At 54.0% G+C, this 27,631-nt stretch overlaps 7 protein-coding genes across 7 annotated transcripts; all 7 read left to right on the forward strand.

Annotated features, from left to right (window-relative positions):
* Nucleotides 1–3,259: 3,259 nt before the first annotated feature.
* Nucleotides 3,260–5,437, forward strand: JKF63_02698 (uncharacterized protein; the record flags this gene model as incomplete). Its single annotated transcript, XM_067898722.1, has 1 exon — nucleotides 3,260–5,437. The coding sequence occupies one exon, from the start codon at nucleotides 3,260–3,262 to the stop codon at nucleotides 5,435–5,437; it is 2,178 nt and encodes a 725-aa protein (XP_067754879.1).
* A 1,662-nt stretch (nucleotides 5,438–7,099) lies between these two features.
* JKF63_02699 (uncharacterized protein) lies at nucleotides 7,100–7,822 on the forward strand (the record flags this gene model as incomplete). The annotated part of the gene is made up of 1 exon (XM_067898723.1): nucleotides 7,100–7,822. One exon carries the CDS (start codon nucleotides 7,100–7,102, stop codon nucleotides 7,820–7,822), a length of 723 nt encoding a protein of 240 aa, XP_067754880.1.
* Nucleotides 7,823–9,666: 1,844 nt separating this feature from the next.
* JKF63_02700 (uncharacterized protein) lies at nucleotides 9,667–10,875 on the forward strand (the record flags this gene model as incomplete). Its single annotated transcript, XM_067898724.1, has 1 exon — nucleotides 9,667–10,875. The coding sequence occupies one exon, from the start codon at nucleotides 9,667–9,669 to the stop codon at nucleotides 10,873–10,875; it is 1,209 nt and encodes a 402-aa protein (XP_067754881.1).
* A 900-nt stretch (nucleotides 10,876–11,775) lies between these two features.
* On the forward strand, nucleotides 11,776–13,203 carry JKF63_02701 (uncharacterized protein; the record flags this gene model as incomplete). Its single annotated transcript, XM_067898725.1, has 1 exon — nucleotides 11,776–13,203. One exon carries the CDS (start codon nucleotides 11,776–11,778, stop codon nucleotides 13,201–13,203), a length of 1,428 nt encoding a protein of 475 aa, XP_067754882.1.
* Nucleotides 13,204–17,110: 3,907 nt separating this feature from the next.
* On the forward strand, nucleotides 17,111–18,409 carry JKF63_02702 (uncharacterized protein; the record flags this gene model as incomplete). The annotated part of the gene is made up of 1 exon (XM_067898726.1): nucleotides 17,111–18,409. One exon carries the CDS (start codon nucleotides 17,111–17,113, stop codon nucleotides 18,407–18,409), a length of 1,299 nt encoding a protein of 432 aa, XP_067754883.1.
* Nucleotides 18,410–20,268: 1,859 nt separating this feature from the next.
* JKF63_02703 (uncharacterized protein) lies at nucleotides 20,269–20,613 on the forward strand (the record flags this gene model as incomplete). The annotated part of the gene is made up of 1 exon (XM_067898727.1): nucleotides 20,269–20,613. The coding sequence occupies one exon, from the start codon at nucleotides 20,269–20,271 to the stop codon at nucleotides 20,611–20,613; it is 345 nt and encodes a 114-aa protein (XP_067754884.1).
* An 865-nt stretch (nucleotides 20,614–21,478) lies between these two features.
* On the forward strand, nucleotides 21,479–24,832 carry JKF63_02704 (uncharacterized protein; the record flags this gene model as incomplete). The annotated part of the gene is made up of 1 exon (XM_067898728.1): nucleotides 21,479–24,832. The coding sequence occupies one exon, from the start codon at nucleotides 21,479–21,481 to the stop codon at nucleotides 24,830–24,832; it is 3,354 nt and encodes a 1,117-aa protein (XP_067754885.1).
* Nucleotides 24,833–27,631: the final 2,799 nt, after the last annotated feature.

Consider the following 27,631-nt stretch of genomic DNA (forward strand, 5'->3'; position numbering starts at 1 on the left):
TTTGTCAGAAAAGGGGGAAAAGAAACGAAAAACAGGAGTAACTTCAAACAAAAAAAAACAAATCAAGCAAAACACAAACACGCATTCTGTTTTTATCGTTTTTCTGGTTCTTTTCACTTTGTGATTATCGACATCGTTGTTGCCTGCGCGTGTATGTGTGTGTGTGTGTGTGTGCGCACAAATATATATCTATATATACGTACACCGCTTCTCTCCCCCTCCCCCCACCTCGTCCATCATCTCCATAAGACTGGGCACTGTTGGGACAAGACAAAAGTTATAAGACGCACTTCCGTCTCCTAAGCCGCTTAGATTTTTTATTATCGTCGCTCCCTTGTTTTTTCTCGTCTTTTTTTTTCGTCTTCTCTTGTAGCGCGCTGTGGTATACACCCTTGTTTACACATAACCGCAAATAGCGGGGTTAGTGAACATCTTCAGAGCCTCCAACGTCACCCCCTCTCCTCCACACACCACACACACACACACACACACGCGCTGAAGCACCGCCGCTGTGGCAGAAAGCGGTGCGCGCGGTGAGAAAGAGGTCCGGACATACTTGAGAAAAAAAGTGAGGACTCCTTCCGGTATCTTTCTTGAAATATTTCTCTCGTCAGTCCTCGCACCACTGTAGACTACGCACGCGTTCGTTGGGGCACGGAGGGGGGAAAAAACACAAATTATCGAAAGAGGAGCCCGTACGGGAAAAAAGAGTTGTGGCCAGGGAGGGGGGGATTCTGAAATCGTGCAAAGAAAAGAACAACACATAGAGGCTTGACAGTAATACGTATCCAACACTCAAAAGAAAGAGGAGAAGTGCTGCCACGAGGCGTTGGCCCACCTCTTCGTCGTTCGCTTGCGTAACTACCTTCGCCGCCCCACTCCCCTCCTCATTTTTCAAATCTTGTCATTTCTTTGAGTGTTCCTGTGGCGACATCTTATTCGAAGCGCTGAGGGATTTTCTCTCTTGTGCAGCAGCTTGCTCTTGCTTTTGTTTCCCCAAGAAGAAAAGACCGCCCACGTATGTGCAGGTTGCTGTTTCGCCGGTCTCCTCTCCCTTGCTCTTCCTCCTCTTGGCTCTCTCACGCATCGTTTCCATTTCAGAGTCGCCTTATTTTGAGAGAAGAGAGTTGCGTGCACACGCCCCAGACAGACGCAAACCGCGGCGGCCTCATCTTTCGAGAAGAGTGTTGGGCCTAAATCTGTCTCCCCCTTTTTTTTTCCTGATATTCCCGCCCTTCATTACAAAGAGCAGGGAGGGGGGACCAAAGGCGCACAACATTCAAGAAGAAGAGTGGTGCAGCGGTTTGTTTTTCTCCCCTCCTCCTCCTCTCTCTTCCATTGCCATTTGTCTCTTCAGACGTGCGTTTGTGTGCGTCCTTCGCCAAATTCTCTCTTATTAATTTCTTCTTTTCTTCTCCTCAGTTATTCTCTTTTTTCTGTTTTTTTGCCCCTCTTGTCTTCCCCTCTTGTCTTCCCCGCTTTCGTGTATTTTTTTAGTTTCTTATTTTTAAATATCTTCTCGATTTTTTAATTCTTGCTCGCCTCCCTCGCCCCCCTCGCCCCGCCCTTCGCTTCCCTCGCCTCCCTCGCCCCCAAATTCCCGTTCTTGTAGTGGAGTCGCTATTGACACTATACCGACGACTTACGTGTGCCACAACGCATTGCAAAGATACACACATTTTCTCAGCACACGCCTGTGTGTGTTGCTGGTTTTTTTCTTTCCTCCTCTGCCCCGACCTATACGCTGCTTCCCCCCTTTTTTATTTCTTGTCCATTTTTATTTTTATAGTGTAGCACGCAGCAGATCCGTCTACGCTGGTTGCATTCTATTCTATACCGAGAGGAGAAAAAAAGGGCAGAGAGGTACTGAAATTTCAAACGCTGCTGGGTCAAGCAGCCATCAAAACGTTTTTTTCGTCGTTGTTTTGTGTGTCTGTGTTGTTGTAGTCTCAGAGGAGAGAAGCTCTTTGCTATCATTATTATTATTATTATTGCCCTTTTCTTTCACATCCCAAGTGCGCCTGTGCGCTCTCTCCTCCCCGTCTACTCGCCTTTTCCCTCTTTTTCTCTCTTTCCAGACTCCCCTCCCTCCCTCCCCCGTTCCACTAACTTATATAATCCCTCTTGCTCTGTTTCTCACTATTGCTTTATTTTATATACTTGTACATTTTATATATATTTTTGATGCGCGCCTTGCATGTGTACGTAACGTTTCCTTGTCTCCTCTCTCTTTTCTTTTCTACTTCTCCTCTTCGTTTTGCTGCCTCACGTCTGAGACGCGTGCTCATTTAAAAAAAAAAAGTGGAAACATCATCGGTTTTCTTGGAATCTTTCGCCTTTTTTCCCCAGTCACACATCAGTGACGCGGTTCGCCTCCACCCAACCTCCCCTTCTCCCCTTATCGCCCTGCTTCTTTCTTCTGTTGTTCGTACACACCCCAGGACTGATACAGTACACGTTGTGTCGCCAACCAAAACACCCCACCTCTCTTTCCTTCTCCCCCCTCACAGCTCGAAGCAACGGTACTGGTCGAGCGTGCTCATCATTTGTCCTTCCGCTTCAACTTTCGGTGCATCCCTGCGTTTTTGCTTGTTTGTGTTGTTTAGTCTCTGCGCCAAAAGTTGAATCTCACATCACGTTTTTTTTTCCGCACACCTTAGTCAGCCCCCCTTTTCTCCCTCTTCTCTCCTCCCCTCCCCTTCCCCCCCCCCCCCCCCCCCCACCGCGCTGTGCTTGCTCTCTCTCTCTTTCTTCCTCTTTTTTTTTCACACACTCTGCAAGTGATCTTTTCATCCGCCTAAAAAATCGCAGCCGTTCTCCTTTTTCAAAGCGAATTTGGCGTGTGCGTGTATTTTTTTGATCTTTTTCTTCACTGACATTACTCGCCTTCTGAATCCTACGGCTGGACTGACCGGGGCGGGGCTTTTTTGGGACCGAGCTGCATTTCAAAATTTTTTTGATCGTGCTTGCGTTTCGTGGTATCTTCTCACGTGACTGTGTATTACTGTATCACGGCTGTCTTTGCACCTCACCTCAACCCCCACCCCCCTCCGCCTCCCTCTCACCGCTGTGCTTCTTTGAATTCGCCTGCACCCTTGTCCATGTCAATTGCTTAGCGTTCATCGTCAGCGCAAAGTAATCGAAACGACTGATCCTCATCACGACTGCATTCGCTGAGGGGCGGCGGCGGCGGCGGCGGCGGCGGCAGTTCATTACTTGCCTGAGGTTTCTCACCAGAAAAGCAGCGCGTCTGAAGACGATGGAGAGCGTTGAGACGTCCACGCAGGAGGGAACAGATGCGGTTGTCACCCGCAACAACACCACCGACAACTCGCTCGGCCTCAGAACACCACATGCTGGCTCTGTTGAGCTCGAGGCCAATACTCCGACCTCCGCTTCCTCCGCGGCGACCGCATCGCTCAGGTCGTCTGTTCAGGAGGCACCTGAGACCTCTATCGACCCGTTGTCTATCGCCACCGCGGTGAATATGAAGGACGACAAGACCACCGAAGAGCTCTTGGGTTCGACAGACAAAGCGATGACAGGGCATTTGTCCGTTCTCATCGGTCTCTCCTGCCTTGAGACTCTCTTTGCCAACCACACCCGCGGTGAGCGAATTGAGGCGGCAGGGAGCACCCTCTGTGCCTCCGAAAAGTCGATGCGGCGGGACGACATCCCCGTGTCGTCCTGCAGCGACTCGATGCCTTCCTTGGGCGAGACTGAGGCGCCCAGGCTGCGTGTCAGCGTACGCAGCTGCGACGGTGGTAGCTCTCGCAGTGTGTCAGCGCTGGATTTTGGACAGAACAAGTCGCAGCGCGAGACTTCTCGCTACTCAGCGATTCAGAGCCGGCTGCAGGCCACCGTGCTACAAAAGAGTTCAAAACCAGAACTCTCCAACGATTGCGCGTCGCCACCCGGCGTGATGCTCGTCTCCCCTGCTGCTTTTGCTGCCGCCGCCACGGATGACGTGCGCGCGGAACGGCAGGCGGCGCCTCTCTCTGCAGATGTGGATGTGCATTGTTCGACTCCCACCCACGCTCCCAGTCAGGCTTTGTCGGTGGCCCCAAAACGCCATACCGCGGTGGGTGAGACGCCGGCTGCCGCTGCCGTTACCACATCACCTGCAGCCCTTCGGTGCCCACAGGTTGTTGGCCAGGAACCCTTCCACAATGGTAGATGTGGTCGTTTTGACAGCCTCCAGGAGCACCTCAACGCTCCTGCGCTGCGCACGTGTGTGTCGATGCCGACGCCGCCTCCCACTATTGACGTAATCCTCGCAGAGACTACTCCCAAGTTCCTCGGGGCGAAGAGGAGTAGCGGCGCGAACGGGGCCACCTCTATTCACACGACGAGCTCAGCGTGTCCGGCGCTTTTCACGCTGTCCGCTGCTGCTGCTGCTGCTGTGACCACCACGAGCAGTTCACACCCCAGCGTGAATGCCTCACTGTTTTTGCCCAAGAGAGTACTGAGTGCGCAGTTGCCCGCGACCGGAGATGCTGCTGCTGTTGAGGAATCGTGGTGCCCAATCCACTATGGCTGCCTCCGTCACCAACCAGGTGTCTTCGAGGTGCCCGCCGCTGACCCCCAAAGTATTAGTGAGGACTTGGTGAACCAGATCCCGACTGACGCGACCGCGTCCTTGATGCACCCCACACTTGATCTGTTTACGGGCTCCTCGTGGGGGGGCGAAAAGGGCGTGGCGAGGGCCTCGAACCGGGGCACTGTAGCCCCATCATCCATGCCTGTGGACGTGTCCCTCTTCACACGCCTCTGCAAGGAGGGTTCCAGACCACCATCGTGTCCACCGAAACCGCTTGGGAGTGAGATGCCCCGGGCCCCACATGCCTGTGACAGTTCCCTGAAGCCTACGGTTTGTGGACCAGGTGGTGCCTCTTCGTCCTGCCCCGGGTTGGGCTCGCCGTCTACGCTGGCGCCTTTTATTTCTCCTGAAAAGGTGATCCACAGCAATCTCGGGGGCTTCACGACGATGCGCCCATCTTTGACAGCGACCCAGTCGCCGTCCTGCTTTCTCCCAAAGGTGCGCCGTCGTCACGACCCATACAGTCCGACAGGCTTCGTGCTGTGCGAAGAGAGCAGCTCCAACTCCGGCTTGTCTCACACGGACGTGGCCGCCGCACGAGCTTCACTACCGTTCACGGCGCTGAGGCCGCCCCCCCTCCCTATTGACTGCTCCACAGGTCTCACTAGAATGACGAAGAAGTTCTTCGAGGACCCCCTGATTAAAGCGCCCGCCTCGTTTCACGAGCACCGCCACCGGCAGCGCGCTGATAGCACTCTTGCATCTTCAGCTGAGCGGCAGAGCGTGTCTCATCTCATTGCAGATGCAGTCCCCGATCGCGGGGGCGATGATGGCCTCGAGGAGGCGCCAGCTGGATCACAGCTGTCGTGTGACGAGCTGGTGACGAACACCTGTTGAACTGACAGCAGCAGCAGCATATGCACTTTCGGGGCCTAATGATGGAGACGTAGTCATGCAAGCCGCTGCAGTGGCGCCCCCCCCAGTCGTTCGCGGTGGGGCTTTTCCGCAACGCGAAGGTCGGTGGCGTCGCTGCGGTCACTCTAGCTCTCCACTCGTCAGAGAAACAAGGGAAAGGACTGAAGACGAAAGGTGGTGCTTGTCAGTGCTCTAGTGCAGCTTCCAGGAGTCTCGCGAAGTAACTCACCACCACCCAGAAGGGATCTGCTCCTGTCGACTCTGGTGTAGCCGCCAAGACACCTACGAACGTGAATCGGCACTCTCGGTATCTGCTCTGAGAAGGTCATGCCACAATGCTCACTAAGGGTGTGTGTGTGTGTGTGTGTGTGTGTTGCTCAAGCCCTAGTAGTCACACACTCGTCAGGACGCACATCGGTTGTCAATTCTGTCTTTTCAAACGTGGGCAACCCGTGCCACGGCACGGTCACACCACACACCACACACCACACACACACACACAGTCACACGTCATCTAAGGACAAACAAGCAAGCAACAAAGAGATGTGTTATTATCTGTGCCTTTTATTCAACACTTTAACGCATGTACATACACAATCGCCATGCCTCCGCTGAGCGATGTTTTAACCGGATAGAAAAAGGGGGAGGGATCGGAAAGGAGAGACTCCGTTGCTGAGCAGACCACTGCAATATGGGTGGGTGATGTATAGAGTAAAAGAAGGCAGTCACAGATACACCCGGTCATACAAACGCACGGGTCTGTGTGTGTGTGTGGGGGGGGGAGGGGAGTTGGAGGGAGTTGGAGGTCCGTTTGTTGACTTGATAGGTGAAAGACTGACCCCCACTTTTGTTGTCTTTTTTTTTGACACACAAGAATATAATGTGGCATCACTGCCGCGAATTTCCCGTAGTTGATGTTTTTCAGGCATACATTATATATTTACGTGTGTATGCGCCCCTCCCTCCCCCCCTGCCCTGCCCCTCCCCCTCCCCCTGCCCCGATGTGTGCTGATTTGTCATGAATCGGCTTGCGTCTACATCAAAATGAAAAAAAATGCATCTTTTTTTCTGTTTAGAATGAAGTTCGCGTGAACGAATACCCCCCCCCCCTCCCTTCCCCCTCAAAAAAGAAGAGAAAGCGACGTACACACGAGGAAAACATCTGAGCCACAGAGCTCGGGTGTATCACAAGTATGATGCGCCTACGCTTGTGTATGTGTGTGCGCGTGTGCGTGCATTGGCAGTGTACCTCTTTTATTGGTCGCGATTGCCTCGCTGTTTATTTCGGCTTCATTCCTTCACATGCTGTGCATGTCAATCTCCATGGAGCATCAACAAAAGCCTTCTTGCATCTTTTTTTTTTGTGAAACTCACTTCGCTATATCTTCCATTGTTCATTCTCTTTTTGGTTTTATTTACACTCGCAATAGTGTGCGTGAATCCTCCCTCCCCCTTCACACACACACACACACACACACCGCAAAAAAAAAAGAGTGAAGTGACTGTTTCGTAGCGTATCCGTGTGCGCCTCTTCAAAATCTCGATCCACTTTCTTTGCCGCTGTAGGCCTCTCGTTCCCTTCAACTCGAAATTCAAAGCAGTGAGCACGTACACCTTTTAATTTCTTTCTAGTTCTACGTAATCATGAGCGCCTCTCCGTCGACAACGCCGGTGAGCAACCAAGGTGGTGGTGGTGGTGGCATCCGTGACATCGGCACCGTCACGTCTGGCATGGCCATCATGAATTTCAACGATAACACAAAACCGTACACACGAAACGACTTTGTGCAGTTTCTGATGAACTACCAAACCAATCTGAACGAAGTGGAGCTTCAGCTGGTAAAAAGGGGCATGTTGGGTACCTTCGCTGGTATGCCAGTCTTTTTCGGTCTCGGATACTACTTGAGCGGCCGGCTAGGCTGGCATCGCGTTGTGCGTGCCATGGCGCCGCTAAACGAGGAGGGTCGGCCGGGCTGGTTTTCTACTCACCTCCCGAAGGTCGGTCGCACCGTCTTTGGGCTGGCAGCGGCAACTATTCCTTATATCGCAGTGCAGCAGTGGTTTGTTTCTCAAGTGCTGGAGCTGAACGAGCGGGATAGCGACTTGTCGTTTCATGTGCGGCGGCTGATGCTGTCACAGCGATCTGGCATGATGTTCAAGCGCACCGCCACGCGTGAGGTGACGAGAGAGGAGCAGCAGCGTCTCCTGCGCGAGGCCGAAGCACATGTGAATGAGAATCGAAGTGGCCATCGTGTGAGCCAGGGACTTGGAACCGGTCCTGTTGATGTGAATCTGCAGTTGGGTCATCAGGTGTTGACACCTGTGGCGCAGACAGGGTACAAGCCGATGCCTACGGAGCACCGGTAGAGACGAGTGCTGTAGGTCCTAACTCGGAGTGGGCTCAGGTCTTTGGGGGTGGGTGGGTGGGTGGGGGCACGGGTCATGCAGGGCGGCATTCCTCATAGTCCGATAAAACAAGCCTCTGTCTCCTTGTCCCCATTCTTTGTTCTTTGATGGAGCGTGCGCTGCCGATATACCCGCCGTCTCGCCCCCGCTGTTCGATAACGGGCCGACTACGCTTCTTCCTCCTATGTTTTTTTTCGTTTTTTTTTGGCTTTGTGGCGCGTGTGAGTTGGGTGCTCTGGGCGCACACAGCACATGTTAAGGGGGTAAGCTTAGTGCATGGGGTACTAATACTTTCTGTGGTCTGCTATTCGTTGGAGGCGGACGAGAATACTGCTCGTAGGAATCTGGCACGCGTGTGCGAGCGCGCATTGTCTCTCTCTTTCTCTGTGTCGCCGTCTTTTTGATCGCGATACAGCGTTGGCATGGTAGCGCCGTTTCGTGTTGTTGTCCCTTTTCAATATGTTTTGGCTCACTCCCCTACTCCCTTCTCCCAGATGGAGATTATATGATCACAGAAACTGACGAGCCTCCTTCTTCCCCCTCCCCTCTCCCTTCTCGTGTTGCTGCATAACATTTTGCGTATAACTTCGTTTCTGTTCTTCGAAGATGTTTTTTTTTTTCCATGTTGCCTCCATAGCGGGCTGGAGGACCCTCTCTCCCTCCCCCTCCCCCTCCCCTACTCACTCCGGCTTTCATCCCCTGTCGCACAAGCGTTCATCTGCGCCCACGCTTTTCCCCTCTCACCTGTTTCGTGTTTCAAAGCAAATTGTCGCATGAAAAGACGCGACGGGTCCCTGGCGGCGAGGGGAATGTGTCGATACGAACGTTGCATCCATCCACCCCCCAGAGCTCGTCTCCATTTGCAGCGCTTCCTTCGCCTCCGACTTTCCTGCCTTTTTTTTCTTGTAAATCGTCGCCCCCACTCCTCACCCCCCCCTGGTGTGATGTGCGGCTGTGGTGGTGTTTTTGAGGAAGGAGGCATTGATGCTCCTCCTTTCTTTTTTTTTTGGATGGACTTGTGCCTCACTTGGCTGGAGTGGTCTAGCTGGCGTAGTTGACGACTTGAGCATGGATCTGAATGCATCCACCGTACGCCGCCAACCCCCTTGGGGGAATACACACACACATATATATATATGTGCATATATATATGTATATATATGTGTATATATATGTATGTATCCCCCACCTCTTTTGTCGCCTTTTTACGTCTCCACTGATCCTCGTCTAATACACACATATTATACACACGCACACACGTATACATCCCTCTCCACTCTCTTCATTGCACTGCTCATGAAACATTCATTGCGTACTATTATGGCTTCCTCTGTTTTTTTTTGGGGACTCTAAGCTCAAGAGTGTATGTTGTGTTCATATACATGTATGCACATATCGCCTAGACGTTCTCTTCTGTTTCCACAGACCACACTAATACACACACACACACACACACACACACACACACACACACACACACATTACTGCGTTCTTTTTTACCGCCTTTTCCTCTCTCGCCCTTACTCGTTCTGTCCCTGTCCCTGTACGTGTGTGGGTGTTTGTGTGGACCCGTACCTCAGTTGACAAGGTGAGAAGCAGCATTGTTGATACTTATCAACGTATAATAAAAAGACCTCAACAAAGGGGGGGGGCGGGGAAGGGCACTCTGTGCATGTTGTTGTAACATAGTTGCTGTGCTGCCCCCAAAACTTTTTCTTTTTACAGTCGTCGTTCTACCTTACCTCGAGATCAGACGCGAACGCCTTCAACGGATTATCAAAGGCTGACTCCTGCTGCCGACTGCAATGAGGGCGACCAGCACGCGCTTGCGTAGTGTCGCTGTGCAGTGCACATGTGCCCTAGCGGTTCTGTTCATGTTCGCTGCACTGAGCTCGTCTGCATTTTTCGGCTTCAGTCGTGGTCGGTTTGCCGAGGCGTCGCCAGAAGAGGCGCAGCGCTCCCCAGAGGTAGACTACTACGAAATGCTGCAGCTAGAGGGCACGCGAGAGGCAGCGACGGAGAAGGACATCCGGCAGCAGTACCGCCGCCTGTCTCGCCTGTATCACCCCGATGTAGCCAAGACGGCAGAGGATAGGGCCAAGTACAGTCAAATCAACCGTGCGTATGAGGTGCTGTCCGATAGGCGGAAGCGAAAGGTGTACGACATGCGTGGGGAAGAGGGCTTGGTGCAGCTCGAACATCTAGACCGTTCCAAGGACACCCCGGGCGGTGGTGTGAACCCCCTCGCTCAGCTCTTCGGCATGCAGACGGACGATGGGCTTCGGGGGCCCAACATGGAGCTGCAAGTGACAATAGACCTCGCCAAGGTGTTTACAGGCATGCAGGAGCCCATGCAATTTAAGAAGAATAAGGTCTGCCGCACCTGCAAAGGCAGCGGTGCCGATGTGAAGGCGCCAATTCTGGAGTGCCGGCATTGCGGTGGCCATGGCGTGCTGCGCCAGCGCATTCAGTTTGCCCCTGGCATAGTGCAGGAGGTTCAGCAGCAGTGTCCGGGCTGTAACGGAGCGGGTCGGCGACCCGCGCGCGCCTGCCCTGTATGTAAGGGCAAGAAGGTCGTCCACAGTAGCAGCACAGTCACACTGGAGGTCGAGCCCGGCATGGTGGAGGACCACGTTTTGACTTTCGAGATGGAGGCGGAGGAGTCGCCAGGCCGGCTTCCAGGAGATCTTATCGTACACTTGCGCACGCTCCCGCACCCTGTCTTCTCACGTCGCCGCAACCAGTTGGACTTGGACACATCACTAACTCTAACCCTTAGGGAGTCTCTCCTGGGTTTTGACCGCAACATCACCCACCTAGATGGTGTGGAGAATGTTCGAGTTCAGAGAATCGGTACCGCATCGCCCTACGGCACTGTGATTCGCTTAACAGGCAAGGGAATGCCGAAGCCACATGTCCCATCAGAGCGGGGCGACCTCTACGTCCGTCTGCAGTACGACATGCCTGCGCAACTCACAGCGGAGCAAGTGGAACTGGTGGAGAAGGTGCTCTGAGAAAGAGAGCGCCGAGCTGACGTTGTGATTCGCCGGTGGTGAGGTAGCTACGCATGATGGCGACTCGTGCTAAATCAAAGACACTCTACGGTGTCGTTTGCCTCGGGTGGAAGAGCTTCCTCATGTACACTAGATGCGTGTCTAAGGTGCTCACACAACACCTGTATACTTGTGTCTGCCGGACTAATAGTTTACATGAACGGCCCTAAACCAATGCAGTGCTCAAGATGACAGTAGATTTTTCTCCTTGTGAGTTCACACAGAGAGAGGGATTCCTCTGGTGTTGTCTTGCTAACATAGTTTTGATATTTCCATGCCTTTTTTTCCTTCTATCCCTGGAGAAAAACTCGTCCGAAGAAAACGTGTAGAGCCAATCCACGAACATGGGGGGGGACCCCCTTGAGGCGTACACAGGGTTCTTCAAATGGAGGTCTGCGGGGATGATGCAAAGCGCAAGTAGCCACTACTTTTTCCTTGACATCCCATTCTTCAAAACACAATGCAGCTGGGATGACTGGGTGCATGAGTGTCAGACGTTCGTCGTTTTGACAGACTGTCTTCCTCGGAGCGGGGGGGGGTGCTCACCGTTGCATCTTTTGTTAGTGCATTTTACACGATATTTTGTTTTCTTTTGCCCCCGCCCCCCTCCCTCCTCCCCCCAAAAATATTGTATATATATATATGTTTATCCACTACTGAATCTCTTTTCTACACCGCTCTCTCTCTATCTCGGCATCTTTCTCTCTGTTTCTATTTTGTGTGTGCATGTGACGCACCCGCTACAGTTTTTTTTTACACCACACCTTCTTCCTTTCTCTCCACACCCTCCCCAGACTTTCCTTCCTCACCCTCACCTCCTTCGTCTCCTCCTCCTTTCTCTAAAGACAAGCAGACAGCAACATGTTCCGCGGTAGTGTGGCTCGTCTCGCGTCGTACGACGTGACAGTCATCGGCGGTGGTCCTGGAGGGTATGTCGCGGCCATCAAGGCAGCGCAGCTCGGCCTCAAAACCGCGTGTGTCGAGAAGCGCGGCTCCCTTGGTGGCACGTGCCTGAATGTTGGTTGCATCCCGTCAAAGGCGCTGCTGTACGCGACGCACATGTACCACGACGCCCACGCCAACTTTAGCAAGTACGGTCTGCGTGGTGGAGAGAAGGTGACGATGGACGTGTCCGCGATGCAGGTGCAGAAGATGAAGGCCGTGAAGGCGCTCACGGGCGGTGTTGAGTATCTCCTCAAGAAGAACAAAGTCACCTACTACAAGGGCGAGGGCAGTTTCTTGACGGCAAACTCGATAAAGGTGACGAGTCCGGACGGCAAGACCGAGACACTCGAGTCGAAGAAAACTATTTTGGCCACTGGCAGCGAGCCGACGGAGCTGCCATTCTTGCCCTTCGACGAGAAAGTCGTGTTGTCTTCCACTGGTGCCCTCGACCTCGATCATGTGCCGAAAAAGATGATTGTGGTTGGTGGCGGCGTGATTGGACTGGAACTTGGTAGCGTGTGGGCCCGCCTCGGCGCTGAGGTGACCGTTGTGGAGTTCGGCCCTCGGTGCGCCGCCACAACCGACGCCGACGTCTCCAAGGCGCTCACAGATGCACTTGTGAAAAACGAGAAGATAAATATCATGACCAATACGAAGGTCGTCAGCGGCAAAAACAACGGTAGTAGTGTGACGATTGAGGTGGAGGGCAAAGATGGTAAGAAGACACTCGAGGCGGATGTGCTGCTTTGCTCCGTGGGCCGCCGTCCACACACCGCTGGTCTGAATGCCGAGGCTGTCAACCTCAAGATGGAGCGGGGCTTTGTCTGCATCAATGACCACTTTGAGACGAATGTGCCGAACGTGTACGCTATCGGCGATGTTGTGAACAAAGGTCCTATGCTGGCACACAAGGCCGAAGAGGAAGGGGTCGCGTGTGCGGAGATACTGGCTGGCAAGCCCGGTCACGTGAACTACAACGTCATTCCCGGTGTCATCTACACTAACCCGGAGGTCGCGCAGGTTGGCGAGACAGAGGAGCAGGTGAAGAAGAAGGGCATCGACTACAAAGTAGGCAAGTTTCCTTTCAGTGCCAACTCGCGCGCTAAGGCCGTCGGCACTGAGGATGGTTTCGTGAAGGTGGTGACCGACAAGAAGACGGACCGTATCCTCGGTGTGCAGATTGTGTGTACGGCGGCTGGCGAGCTGATCGCAGAGTCGGCGCTGGCGATGGAGTACGGCGCAAGCTCTGAGGACGTGGGTCGCACGTGCCACGCTCACCCCACGATGGCCGAGGCGGTGAAGGAGGCGTGCATGGCCTGCTTTTCGCAGACGATCAACTTCTAACGAAGGGTTAGAGCGGGTGCACGAGTGACGGAGGCGAGACTGCGCAGCGGCACTGGAAAGGTGTGACACATGCGGTCCACATTACAACACCGTGAGACTCTTTGATCACCACGACCTACCAAAAAACAAACAAACACAAATCGAACTTCATCGCTCACCAAAGAGCACGCGTTTATATGTATTTGTGTGTATGTGTGTGAGTGGGTGAGCGGGGGCGAGGGGGGAGGGAGGGGGCGCGCTCCACATCACCTGTCATCTTGGCTCAAGTATGCGCCTCATAGTGCACTAATATGACGACGACATACGCACACACACACACACACACACACACACACAACATACACACGATTACAACCAGGTCCGTTGTTTAGAAAGAGGCGAAGCGGTTGTAACACGTCATAGGCGGGAGGAAACTCCCCCGCTCTTTTTAGGTATGTCTTATGTTGTGTGCGCCCCCCCCCCCCCAAGGGGTGCGGCCTTCTTGCATTTTAATCCTCCCCCTCCCTCATCAAATTTTCTGTTCTCTCCATTTTCTCATGTTGGGCCCTTCCTTTTTTTTGATTTTTTTCCCCTCGTCCATGTTTTCTTCTCTGTTTGTCTGTTTGTTTGTCCTCTCCCGTGTGCGTCTGTGGGTCCACAAAGAAGTCTTCGTTCACTACACAACAAAGAAAAAAAAAGGGAGGAGAAGAGGGCGGACGACAATCTATCGAGCCCAAAGTGAAAGATGTCCCTACCAGTAAAGCAAAGAGAAACGAGAGGACGCAATGCAGCGAAAGAGATAACAGAATTGATGTAAACACACCGTGTGCACATGCACGTTGCTCTCCTTCTCGCATACGTCGCCTGTGCCGGCTCTTTGCACTTCTTCAGTGTCCGCCCCCCCCTTCATTTCTTTTGTTTCTCTCTCCTCCCCCTGCTGTGCGATGTGACTATGTTAGTATTTTGCCGCTTTGCTCTTGCGTTTTTTTTTTCATCTGTCCGCACCGTATACAGTCCTGATGCCAGACTTTATATATTTTTTATTCACTGTACGTACAGCTCTCTTTTTCTTTCTTCTCGTGTGGTCTATTAAAACTAGGAAGAAGAAGAGATCCAGAGTAGGTGCAACGAAAGGACAGTGTCGGATGAAGAGTCCAAGAGAAAAGGGAGGGAGGGATGGGGAGGCGGCTCTGTAGATCTGCCGTGGTGGTGGTTGCGCGTGTCTGAACGAATGCATGGGTGATATGTAGGGCATCATGTGACTCAGGAGAGGGGGGGGAGTAGCAGTGTCAAAAGTTCTAGTGCTGACGGGGTGGAAGGGGAGGGGTGAGGAGGGGGGTGGAGAGACCCTGCGCCAAGCCATCAACACTCCGACCAACACCCCCCTTTGGTTTCTGGCGAGGGGGGGCGTGGAGTGAGGAGGAGGCAGCGCTGCGAGGGAGTCGAGTAAGCAGCGGATGCTCAACGCGTTGGAGGTTATGCAAAGGCGGGAGGAGAAAGCCACACAACTGTTGGCGCTGTATCCCGGACGGTCTCTCTGTGGATATCGGGGTGGGCAGGTGTATGTGTGTTTATGGGGAGCAGGAGTCTCTCACTGTTCTCAAAGTGTCTTGTGTATGAACGCATATACACACACCACCAACGATGTGCGGCGTTTAAATCATTTCTGCCCCATTCCCTCTTCGTCTCTTCTGTATCGTCATCCCCCCCTCCCCCCCCTTCAAGCACCAGTTCGATGGACCGTTGCCTTTGCCCCGTGCTCTGGCTGTTTTTTCTATCCAACCTGCGTTTGCGTTGGCGGTCCTAAACACTTTTACAGTAACGAATCAGCCCCGTAAAAGCACACACACACAAAAAAACGAAAACACCAACAGCAGATTCCAATCAGCTTAAAGCGGCGAGGGAAAACAGATTTTTAACATAATGAGCGCTTGCCATCACTGCGTTGTTGATGGAGGCAGGTCAGTGTCACCACCCACCACCCTGCGAGTGTGCGGTGCCATCAAACACCTCATTTTGTACTCCGTTCCAATAGGCTTATTCCCGATGGGGGTGGGTGGGTGGGGAGGGGGGGGTCCGAAGGTGATCTCTAGACGTTTGATGGCCATTTCTCCCGGCGTAGGTGTGCTGCTGCTGCTGCTGGTGCTGCAAGGCCCTCTCCCCTTCCCCCAATGCCAACTCTCCATCCCTCCCCCATATACGACACCCTCGTGGTCCCTATGTGAATTCTCCTGCACCGCCTCTTACATCACCCCTTCCCCTTCCCTCTCAAATCATTCTTCACCCTGGCCACAGTTTGTTAAGATAAAATTTAGAAGTAAAAAAAAGTCTCCCCCCTCCCTCCCTCCGCAATTCATTCTCAAGCGTTTAGACCCCCCCTCCCCTCCACTCCCCTCCCCTCCCCCAACCACCCATCCCGTCCCCACAAGTTGATTGATTACACACAAGGGAGGTGCGAAGTCAGACGACAGAAAACGACGCAATTAGGAACACGCCGGAGACGCTGTCGAACAGATACACACGCTCACTCAAACTCGCTCTGGACCTTTTCCCCTCTTTATAGTGTGAAGTTATTGGGAGTCGTGCTAAATTCTGTGCCTGCGAACGATTGCCCCCCTTCTCCCCCCGCCCCTTCTCCCCCTCCTTCCCCCTCTCCCTCCCCCTGCCCCCGCCTTCTCCCCTTCCCCCGTCTTCCTCTTTTCCCTCTTCTCCTTCCCTGTTTTCTTTTGTGCGAGCACGCTCTGTTGTTTGACTCCGCTACTCATAACGCGTGCCATTTTTTTCTTTTCATTTATTTGCGTGATATTATCCATACACACACAGACAGAGGTGCTTGTTCCTTTTCCTTTGCGGTGTTTCACGTCGTCCTCCCTTCCGCAGTGTTGGTGTGTGTGTGTGTGTGTGTGTGTATGGGTGGTGGGAGGCTCAGGGTTTGGCCATCTATTCCACTCAACCCGCTCCACTCACTCTCCGTCGCCCCCCTCCCCCCCATAGAGTAAAATCTTGTTGAGGTTGACAAGCCACACAGCTGACCACTCACTAGATTCGTTTCTACTCTCTCTCTCTTATTTGTCTGTTTGTTAGCTAGGCTAGCTTCACGCCCCCCCTCCCTCTGCCCCACCCAGCTTTTCCCCGAAGCCTACCTTGCTCTTCCACCACCTTTTAGATCCTTCACCACACTTTACCCCTCCTCCCCCACCCCCACCCCATCGACGAACACACGCACATCTCCACATCTTCTTCAGGGCATCGTCTTATTGTTCGCTCATGTGTTCACGTGCATTTCACAATTGGAGTTAGTGTTTTCTTCTTCTTTGTCGACTTGCCTCTTGTCGTTTTGATCGTGTTTGTTCGTGATTTCTTTTTTTTTTTGTGGCTCTTGACTGTGAGACTTCTGTTTAGGTTCCTTTCTTCCAACCTCCTTCATTTTTGTTTTTTTTGCTCTCTCCCCCCCCCCGCTGCGCCCTTCATCGTGCCTTTCTGCCCCCGCCCCCCTCCTCCCCCCCTCGTGGATGTGAGGCTGCTACAATAAGACTCGTTATTGAAGCCGCCAAAGGCCGTATTCGTGATTGGAATAGTCAACCTCTCTCTTTCTATATATAGGAGTCATCTACATTTGCTTCTTGAGGTGTGGCCGGTGAAGTCACCCGGACCCCCGCCCTTCCTTCCTCAGATTCTTCATTTGGATTTTATACAGCACTTGACAGACGCACAGAGTTATATTAGATACACTAGATACAACAGGCCTTCATCTCACTGACCGTTCTTTGCACCTTTGGCATCAGTAGGTGTTTGCAGCAATATATATATATATATATATTTGCCCGTTTGGCCTCTTGAGCACGTTTTCCTTCCGTCATTTGATTAATTGCGTGCCAAACACAGACAGACAGACAGACAGACAGAGAGAATACGTGCGTGAGGCATCATGTCCGCTCTTCGTGAGGTGTCTAACCTCGCCAGCAACATTGGTGGGGATATCAAACAACGTCAACTCACCAGCCGCATCGACCCCAACGGCAATGGCTTCTCCGGCACCTCTCTTATTCGCCAGGACAGCCTCCAGCGTGGCTCGCAGCAGGAGAAGCAGCTCTCGCAGCGTTTGACGGCGGCGAGCAGCTTCTCTGGTGTGGCGTCTCATTCTATGCACGGCTTCATGGGCCGCAAGAGCGAAGCCGAATCCCATCTCCACACCTGGCGCACAAGCACGATCGCCCCCCCCCGAGCCGGTCGGGCTTTGTCTAGCTCCCACGTAGACATCCGCCATGCGCATGACCCGACGTACTGCACGGATTTGATCGGTGACATCACCGATATGTTCGTGGAGCGAGAGCGGCACGCTGTGGCGCGCTTCAACGAAGAGAATGTCAGCGCTGGGCCAACGAACACGAGTACGCTCTACGCCTACTACGCATCTCCGCAGTACCTCCAACACCAGCCTGAGATCAACGAAAAGATGCGCATGATACTTGTAGACTGGCTGATCGATGTGCATCTCAAGTTCAAGTTGCATGCAGAAACCATGTACCTGTCCGTCAATCTCATTGACCGCTATCTCTCATGCGTCAACAACAGGGTAGACCGAACCACATTTGTTCCCCGCGCACAGCTGCAGCTTGTAGGCGTCAGCGCAATGCTGCTGGCTGCCAAGTACGAAGAGATTTGGCCCCCGGAGGTGAAGGAGTGTGTGCACATCAGTGCCAACACGTATACTCGCGAGGAGATTACACAGATGGAGCGCTCCATCTGCACCGCACTGTCGTTTCGGTTGACCGTTCCGACGCCTTTTCCGTTCGCGTCGCGCGCATGGACGGTTCTGGATGGGGAGGACTTTCTTTGTGTTGGCGCTGACGAGGAGCAACGGCGCCTGTACTTTGCAGTTGTGCGCCACGCCACGAGCTTTTTCATGGAACACGCGCTACTGGACTACAAGTGCCTTCAGTTCACTCCATCGCAGATTGCCCATGCTTCTGTTTTTCTGGCGCTGCTGACGTTGCGCAAGAAGCTGGATCTGCCCGCGGCGTTAAGCTTTCCTGTATGGACGGATTCCCTGCGGCACTGCACAAAGGCGGATGTGCCAGAGTTCCGTGGCTGTGCGGAGGTCATTCTCGAGTACGTCAACTACGTCCCCACCACCAAGTACCAAGCGGTGCGCCGCAAGTACAACAGCAGCCGTTACATGGAAGTATCGAAAATGCTGATGCCCAACGAGGTGCCGGCGATGTGAAGGAGGGCGGCTAACCGCAAACGAGGTCTCCGTGCGACATCGGAAGCAGCAACTTCCCAGTTGCCTTGCGTTTGTGCGTGTATCGTCAATGTACGCCCACTTCCTCCAAAAGTCCCCCACCCCCTCCGCGCACATTGGAGGGGGAGTGCGTGTGTGTGTGCGTGTATCGAAGAACGAAGACGTTTTTTTTTTAGATGATCGTTGGAGTTATCCACACATAGACATCGTTTTTTCTGTGTCTCTCGGTTCTTGCATTGTTTATGTATGACCCCTCATGTATTCATTTATTTGTCGTTGTTTGGTGCACGTGAGGCCCCCTCCTCCCTCCCTCCCTCCTCGCCTCTCTCTCTCTCCCCCTCTCATTCTTTTCATTTCGTAAGCGGTATGTTTGGGCTGCGTGTGTTTTTCTGGATGGCTGCTGAGTCAGTCTCGCCACTTTTCTTTTCGCCTTGGATGCCCGTTGCTGTCCCTGGAGTGGAAAAGTCTGCTGCGTGTATAGAGCGCATTGGGAACACACCACCGATGCACCCGTTTTTTTTTTTTCCCATCACCCGCACGAGTTCGCCCCCCACCGTGACTTTCACCCCACATTCTACACGAACAGTGTGTCACACCTCTTTCCTTATCGCCAGCCACACGTAAGTCGCGTCGTGTGTGTATGTGTGTGTGTGCGTGATTTTTTTCGTTGGGGGGCGGGTGAGGGTGATGAGGGGGGGGGATGGAGAACTAAAGAAATCTTCGTTTTTTTTGTATCCAATGTCTTCGTATTTCAGAAAGACGTTCTGCCTATACTCCATCTCATTTTTAGAGCACACACACACACAGCCACACACACACACACACACACAAACACACACGCACACACACACTTGTGCCCCACTGAAGCACAGTTGGTGTAATTGCGGATGTGCTTTATGGGCTCGTTGCGTAGGTTTCTTTGTGTGTGTGTGTGTGGGAGCAAGCCATGTTGGCGTAGCGCTACGCACTTTGCGCTCGCCTCTTCTCTCGGGCTCCCCCATTCTTTCTTCCTCTTGCTCCAGTCTGGACGCTCTTTTTTTTTGGGGGGGGGGTGCGAGAGAGAGACTTTCTTCTGTCTAGCTATTTTGTTCACTTGAACAGGTAGCCGAAAGCGCTCGAGGGCGGAGGGGGGGGGGCTCTGACGTTCCATCTGTTTGTCCCCTGTTTCCTGAAAGCTCAAGAGACGACAGCAAGTGAGGGGCTCTGATCCGCTGCTCAAGTGTTTGTGCTAGTGTACTCTCTGGGCCCTGTCATGATACCTTTCGCATTCAATCCTCACGGATCTGTATCGAGGCACCCTGAGCTTCTTCCCGGATCTACTCTCGGTGCTTTCATGTGAGACTTCATGCGTGTCATTCTCACTACCCTTCTTTTTCCCATCCTCATATTTTTTATCGCCCTACTCCCTGTTCTTTGCCTCTTCTTCAACCCCCCTTCTGCATGCGTGTGTGTGTCTGGTTCCCCCCTCCCCTATCCTCCAACCGCCGCCGTCACCACTGCCACCACCGCTACACACACTCATCATCATCAAATGAGGAGGCACACCACAGACATCGTCGGCGCATCCGTGCGTATATATATATTTAGTTGTATAAAAAAGGTTCAGCCGCTGTTGAAGGCCGGTGATAAAATACTCTATCCTCCCCTCCCCTCCCCCCCTCCTCCATACCCACACCCACACACAAATAACGTACGTAGGCGCGCGTATGCTTTATGACATTTCCCAGTGTTATCTGAAAATTCTGCACTGCTGCTTCCCCTGATCAACACAGTCTTTCATTTCTACAAGTCTTTGAACGTCACCAGCTTCCATCTTTGGGCAAGAAGGAGAAGAAAAAAAAATGGGTTTCCGAATGCTGCAAGATTTTTTGCGCGTTCAGCGCTGGGAGCGCTCGATCATGAAGCGCGAAGATAATTCAGAGAGCGTCGTTCTGCGTGGTTTTCGTATGATCCCGTGGTCTGGAGTGGCAATGTTCGTCTTTATTATGGTGTTTTTTGGCTTCGACCTCGGCGCCGGCATCAAGCAGACGGCACAGCAGATCAGAGAGAAGAAAGAGGACGCCAAAACAGCTCTGGAGGTGCAGAAGATTCAGGCGCGTCAGTGGTCCGTAGAGCAGGTGAAGAGCTTTAGGGAGGGTGAGATGCCGCAGCCGTCGTGGGAAAAGGGCGGGCCGCGTGCAAAGTGATGCGGAGGCGCCAACGTGGAGGCGGGGGCTGGGCACAAGAATAGATCATGCGCACCGTGCATGAGTCGTGATACCGGCGGTATTCACTCTCCTTGCTGGCTTGTCCTGCGTGTATGTGTGTATGTGCGTGCGCCTATTTTTACCGGTCTATCCACCATTCTGAAGCTTTGTCTTTCCGCTCGCGAGGGAAGGAGGGGTGGTTGGGCCAGGCAGCCCTCACCCCCCCCTCCCCGCTTCCAAGAAGGATAGTGTATGCCTGGAGTCTTTAGTTATACACACACACACACCTGTTCACCTTCAACGGAGTGCTAGAGTTACGCTAGCAGACACCATCGTTGGCGCGCTTTACATAAAGTGTGTGTAGGTGTTTTGGGGCAACATGTGTGCACTTCTTATCCCTTCAATCGATGCGCTTGACAAGGAGTTTTTCCTTGTCGGTGGCGTAAGCTTCAATCCTGCGCAGCGCAAAGGAGCCGAAGCAGTCCTCCCGCCGTTGTACTAGGGCAGACATTGCACCACGCTGCTTGGCCCACTAGCTGCATATTTCTGTAGGGAAGATGCCCTCAGTGGTGTTTTGATCTCTCTTTTGCACTCGCGCTTCTCCCCTTCGATTGCGTCTCTCTTTCTCTTGGTCACCATTCCTTTGTGTATGTCGCGATTTCCCAATGACTGCGCCATCGGCTCCGTTGTGTGCCCCCTCCCTCCCTCCCCCTCCCTATAACCCCGCATCCAAGTCTGTCTCCGCCATTCCATTCCGTTCTCTCGAAGGCGGCTCTGATTACCTGGAGTCAGAAGTACTAGAGCCCCCCTTCCCCCCACCCCCCCTTTCCCCCTCCCTCGCCAAAAACAAACAAGCAGAAGGACTATGCTCAATAAGGTCATTCATGACATATACCACCTGCGGCGCGTCCACGCCGTGTTGCCTGACGCTGTGCTGGGCGACACGCTCAAGAACAAGCTCCTGCGCCTGTCCCTCCAGCCCTCGTTGCAGGAGCTCAAGCATCAGGTACCGCAGTTTTACACGGGGGGCTGTGAAGGTGGCAGCGTACCCTCTCCGGTCTCGGTGGGCCGGTGGGGCCATGACGGCGGCGGCGGCAGCGCCTTAAGTTACTCCCCATACACCATTAGCCCATCCGCTTTGTGCAACCTCTTAGACAGCCTCGCGTACTTCCACTTGGGCAGCAGTGCTGTTGCGACGGAGGCAGTGCAGCTCGTACAGCTCAGCGCGCCGTCCATGTCAGTTCCACAGTTGTGCACCACACTGGCGGCGTGTTGTGCGCTGGGAGCGCAGACCGACATTACGGCGACGGCGCTGCCGCTGCTAGGTACTGTGCTAAACACCTACACCGGTGCGTCATCGGTTGTGACGGATGGGGCTGCGGCGCGCTCTGCTGCTGGCTCGCATCCGCCCAGCGATGCGCCGCTTCTCTTCTCGCAGGGTAGCACCGTTTTACTCTTGATCGAGGCGCTGCAGAGAGCTGGGGTAGAGGAGGTGCAGGTGTGGCACCTGCTGGCAGAGCACTGCCTCCGCTACCTAGACTCGTTCGACGGCAAGCAGCTCTGCGGTGTCATCGCGGCTTTTTGTGCGGAAGGTATCAAGGATTATCCAGATTTTTTTGTTGCGGCTGAGCGCCACATTACGTCGCAGCCGTCGAATTACTTGTCACCAGATCAGTTGCAGAAAGTGGTGCAATGCTACAAAGATTTGCATCAACCCGTCGTGTCGCTACTCGCGTTAACCAATGCGACAACACTTCACGGCGAAGATATCGAGAGATCCATTAGCGCCGCCGCCGCCGCCGTGGCGTTTTCCAGCGGCAACAGCAGCCGTCTTGGTGGTGTCAGCCAGAGCAGCCGAGGTTTGTCGGCCTCGGCAGAGGCAGATCGCGTGACGACGCTCCAGCCTCCTTTAGAGGCATTCGAGGGGGCCGCCATCACTGCCTTGGCATCTGCAGATGCTCAGGGGGTGTTGAACCTCCTCCAAAAATGTGAACAGCGACGCGTCATGACGGCGCGCGTCATGGACGCCGTGCTCGAACGTCTTCTGGCCTTGTACTACCCCGAGTTGCTCTGTGGTGCCGCCTGTGCGGTGCCGGCTAAGAGTGCGTCTACTTCTGCGGGCGCCCCTCCTGCTCTCGCATTCACACCGCAGCGTCGCCATGCGCCACTGGAGCTGCACCACCTTTCTCAATCGCTTGTGGCCGCTTTCGAGTTCAACGATGCCGCTCTTTTTTCTAATCAGCTTCCGGCATCAGCGAGCCCCGATGCCCTGGAGAAGTCTTCCACGGCAGTCACTAAATCTGCTGTGGTCACGGTTTTGCTCGAGGCTCTGGCGACGGAGCTGACGGGCTGGTATCATCACCGTGTGCTGCAGCTAGTGCCGTACGCGTTGCGACTGCTGCCCACTTCATCGCAGCCCCACGCTTTCTACCGCGCTTTGGTTGATCACCTTCGTCGCTCGAATGACCTCTCGTCGCACGAAGGCTTTACACAACTTCGAAACTCGATTGATGCGCTTCTCGCCTTGCGTGGCTACGGCGGAGAGGCAATCCTCGTACAGTACATGCCAGCCATCACTGTTGCCGTACAGAATACGCCTCGCAGCACCCAGCTTGAGCTCACTGCCCTGCTGGCTCATTTGCCGTCTGCCAAGGAGGAGCTCATACCCGGTGTCTACCGACAGTGGGGGTCCCAGAAGCGTTGGCTGCGTACCATCACAGAGGAAGAGGTGGGGTGGGCGCTCAAAATAATGTCACGCAGCAGCGGCGTCCGGGACTCGCAGCTGTTGCACGCCGTGTTGGAGTACGTGCAGGCGCAGCGGGCACAACTCCCACCGCAGCGCGTGGTTGATTACTTGCACCAGCTGGCTCGTCTCGGCGTGCGAGACCTTGAGTTTTTTACGCAGACGGCAGAGCAGCTCATGCGTCGTGCCGTCGAGTCGTCGTCACCCCCCTTTTCCGATGCTCTTGGGGCACGCAGCAGCACGTCACGACCAGTCAGCGGCTCGCCTTCAGCTTGTCAGATGATGGTGCGACATCAGCAGTGGCAGGTGACAACTGTACACGACCTCTGTCTCCTACTCTTCACCTTCACATTTGTGTTGCGTGACTCAATCCGCGTTACACAGCAGATCATCTCACGTCTCAAGATGTGCGCCTCCTCTGCGGCGCCACGCGATATCTCTCTCGCGCTGTACAGCTTTGTAAAGCTCAGAGTCACACATATCGATGACATGACTGGACAGTTGTGTGAGCGCGCCTGTACCACGCTCGCCGATTTCCACGTCTCTGAGCTGGTGAGCATGTGGAGCTCGCTGCGGTGTCTTCGTCATCCACACGACAGGCTTCGCCAGCGCACGCTAGACCTACTGGGATCCAGCGACACCGATGTTTGCTCGAGATGGCGCTTTGCAGACAACGATTGCGTCTCCTTGGGTTCCGCCCTCCTGTTAACCGAGGCGCCGCCGTCCACCAGCGATAAGCCGCTGGTGTCACCTGAATTACGTGGAGACAGCACTGCATCAGGCAGGATAGATGAAGGTGCGCCTGCGGCTCTTCCCAAGCTCTCTGCCACCAAAGGCAAAAGTCTGGGGGCGACGGTGCCGCTACCTCCAGCATTCGAGCGCCACTATGTCGAGGTGTGCCAGCGTCTCCTACCGGCCGCGACGGGCCAGCGCCTTTACCTCATCGTCTGCAGCCTCAGCCACTGCCAGACATCACTGAATGTGACCCCTGAGCTGTGGGAGACGGTGCTGTCGGCAGTGGACACGCACGCCGACTCGCTCTCCACAGGAACGCTAGGCGAGCTCTCTGGGGTGACAGAGCTGGAGGTGCTGGTAGCGTTGAGGCGCCTGCGCGCTTCTGCTGCGGATCCAGTGGCTCTCTCCGCAGTGGGGGTGGCGCGAGATACCGTATCGAAGTCTTCCACCACAAGGAAAGGAAGCACTTCTGTACCCAATTCTGGGGGGTGGGTAGCGCCGTATTGCCCACCAGGGCTGTGGTCTGTGTTGCGGCCGCAGTGGCGAGAGTTGACGCGTAGCGCAGAGGTCCTCGCGCGTCCAGCTCTGATGGAAGTTGTTGCGGATGTCAACGGTGGGGGCGAGGCTTCAGCAGAGGCGGCAGCGCCTAAGCCAAAGCGGCGGTTCTCTGCGGCTTCAGCCAAGAAGTCCACCGTGCGCAAGGGTGAGAGTTCATCCAAGCTAGCAGTGCGCATGGTATGACGTTCGCGGGCGGGGATGACTGCCTGCATCTTCTTTGAAGCCCTTCGCTGCTCACCCCTCCTCTCTCTGGTGCTATGCAGCTGCCTGTGCACTTCCCGCGTTAAAACCAGTTAAGGTGTGCCTCACTGTTCTGCTCTATTGGTGCTCGTCATATTCGTTTCTGCTTTCATTTGTCGGGCCCCTGCTGAGGTGTGTACATCGCTGTGTGCGCTCTTGTGGCTGCCTTGGCTACACATACTCCGTTCACCGACACCGCGCTCTGCGCCCCCCCCCCTTCCGATTGTCTTGATTTCTTTAACCAGTTATGACCCCTCTCCCCCCACGACCGGGTATGCCACCCATACAAAATGAGAAAAGAACGAAGGGAGGGAGGAAGGGAGGGAGGGGGGGGGCACCTTCGCACAGGCAGGCACAAGCTATTCCGCCACAGGCAGCGAGCGCCGATGGCGTGTGTGTGTGCGTGGCTCCTTGTTCTCCATTGTGCAGCTCGTATCTGGCACTCTTGGGGGGGGGGCGCATGATCTCTGCATCTTCACGGCCCGTCTTTACCGCTCTTTCCTTCACGAAAGTATCATTCTTTCCACATTCACCTCCCTCTCCCCCCTTTTTTCTACTTTTTCCCCCTGCTAACCTTAACAAGTGGTGCGCACACACTAAAGCAGAACAAGCACATACATACACGCACACCTGACACGTATTCCGTGATGGCGACCAGCCAAGCTTGAATGGAGGTGGTGGGTGCCACCAATGAAGCCATTCAACCAATGAAAAGACTCTAGCGGAGGGGGAGTGGGACGTCAGGTGTGCGATTGGCCGTGCGTCAATGGTGTTGCGGGGATGCTTTAATGCCCAATCAAGATGTTCTACTCGCCACGCTGTGCTTCTAACGTGATGGTGAATGAGGGGAGTACTAGAGCTGTTTGCGTGGGTGCAGGGGTGTCGTTGTTGACGCTGATAAAAGTATGCTTGGTCACATTGTTTTCGAATGATGTGGTAGTCGTGGGTGTGTGCCCGCAAGTGGGTGTGGTGTCTGCGTGTCTACGCTAAGATGTGTCCGTCTCTGCGGCAGAGCGTGGGGGGTGGAGGGCAGGTGAAGGAGGGATTGAGGGGGACCTGTCAGTGTCTATTTCTCTCTTATAGCGGTTTGGTGTCTTCAATCTCATTTATTTAAGGGTTCAACACTCAGAGGGATCTCCTCCCCTTTCTCTGTGCGCGTAGTGCGCGTGTACGTGCGTTTGTGTAGTCATGAAGGGTGTGCGTGAGCGCTCTCTTCTCTCTCCACAAACATCACACACACACACACGCACGCACAGAAGGAGAGGGCTGTCCTTCACTTTTTTCCATAGTGTTTGCCTGAGTCAGGTGAGAAAGAATAGAGAAGCCAAGCAGAATGCCACAGCCCCCCTCGACAAAAAAGTGGGTACCCATGCGCCAGAGTATATATATATATATGTGTGTGTGTGTGTGTGCCCGCAAGTGGGTGTGGTGTCTGCGTGTCTACGCTAAGATGTGTTCGTCTCTGCGGCAGAGCATGGGGGGTGGAGGGCAGGTGAAGGAGGGAAGGAGGGAAGGAGGGGGACCTGTCAGTGTCTATTTCTCTCTTATAGCGGTTTGGTGTCTTCAATCTCATTTATTTAAGGGTTCAACACTCAGAGGGATCTCCTCCCCTTTCTCTGTGCGCGTAGTGCGCGTGTACGTGCGTTTGTGTAGTCATGAAGGGTGTGCGTGAGCGCTCTCTTCTCTCTCCACAAACATCACACACACACACACGCACGCACAGAAGGAGAGGGCTGTCCTTCAGTTTTTTCCATAGTGTTTGCCTGAGTCAGGTGAGAAAGAATAGAGAAGCCAAGCAGAACGCCACAGCCTCCCTCAACAAAAAAAGTGGGTACCCATGCGCCAGAGTATATATATATATATATATGTCTCTGTGTGTGTGTGTGTGCCTCCGCTCTCTAGGAAAGTGTCTTGCCAACACCGATGTATTCTTCTTTTCTCTTTGGTGTGCACAGTCTTCTGGTGGACTCCAGAAGCGACAGGAGGAAAGTCATGGAAAGAGGGAAACACTGTGCACACAGAGCACGAAGTCATGACTCTCTCGAAGCCGTGGACCGCGGGCAAAGCGGTGGTGACCCTTTGTTTGGAGGAGGACTGACCTCGGCGAAAGAACCACAACGCGTCGGCAACGGTGATGAAGGGGTCGTTACTCCTCCTCAAGAATGTGCGCCTGCAACTCTTTCCACTTTCCCATTATGTCGGTGTGTTCACGTACGCGTGCTGCTTTTGATTTGGCTCCCCTCCTTTCTGTAGACCAGAAAAGAGCAGTAAGGCTGCACAGCGTGAGCGCACGTCTCCTTGGCGCATTGAAGTCCCCCGGTCATAGCCCCCGTGATAAGTTTTGTTCCCCCTTGTTTCTCTTCATCTATTATTCCCTCTTTACCCTTCTTTCACTTGGTTTTGAACAACCCCCTCCATACCTTTCGCTGTCTTCAAATGGACGTGGATGTAAACGTCACACACACACACACACACGCACACGCACACAGACACACAGCGGCACGCCTTCGCCTGCGCTCCCTTTTTTCCCCCCTCCCTGTTTCGGGTAAAGTGGCGTCCCGTCTTCTCACGAAAACAAATCGTGGTTTGTCTCCTAAGCGCCAACGCCAAATACCTTTTCTGCTGTGTCCACGTGCGCCTCTCTTCCGCCCTTCCCCCTCCCTCTCTAGACTCACCGTGTATGTATACTCACGTTGCAAAGTTGTGCGAGGCAACTGTGGAGAGGGGGGAAAGGGCTTATCT

This window comes from Porcisia hertigi, chromosome 32 (assembly GCF_017918235.1).
Source record: "Porcisia hertigi strain C119 chromosome 32, whole genome shotgun sequence".
NCBI classification, from domain to species: domain Eukaryota; phylum Euglenozoa; class Kinetoplastea; order Trypanosomatida; family Trypanosomatidae; genus Porcisia; species Porcisia hertigi.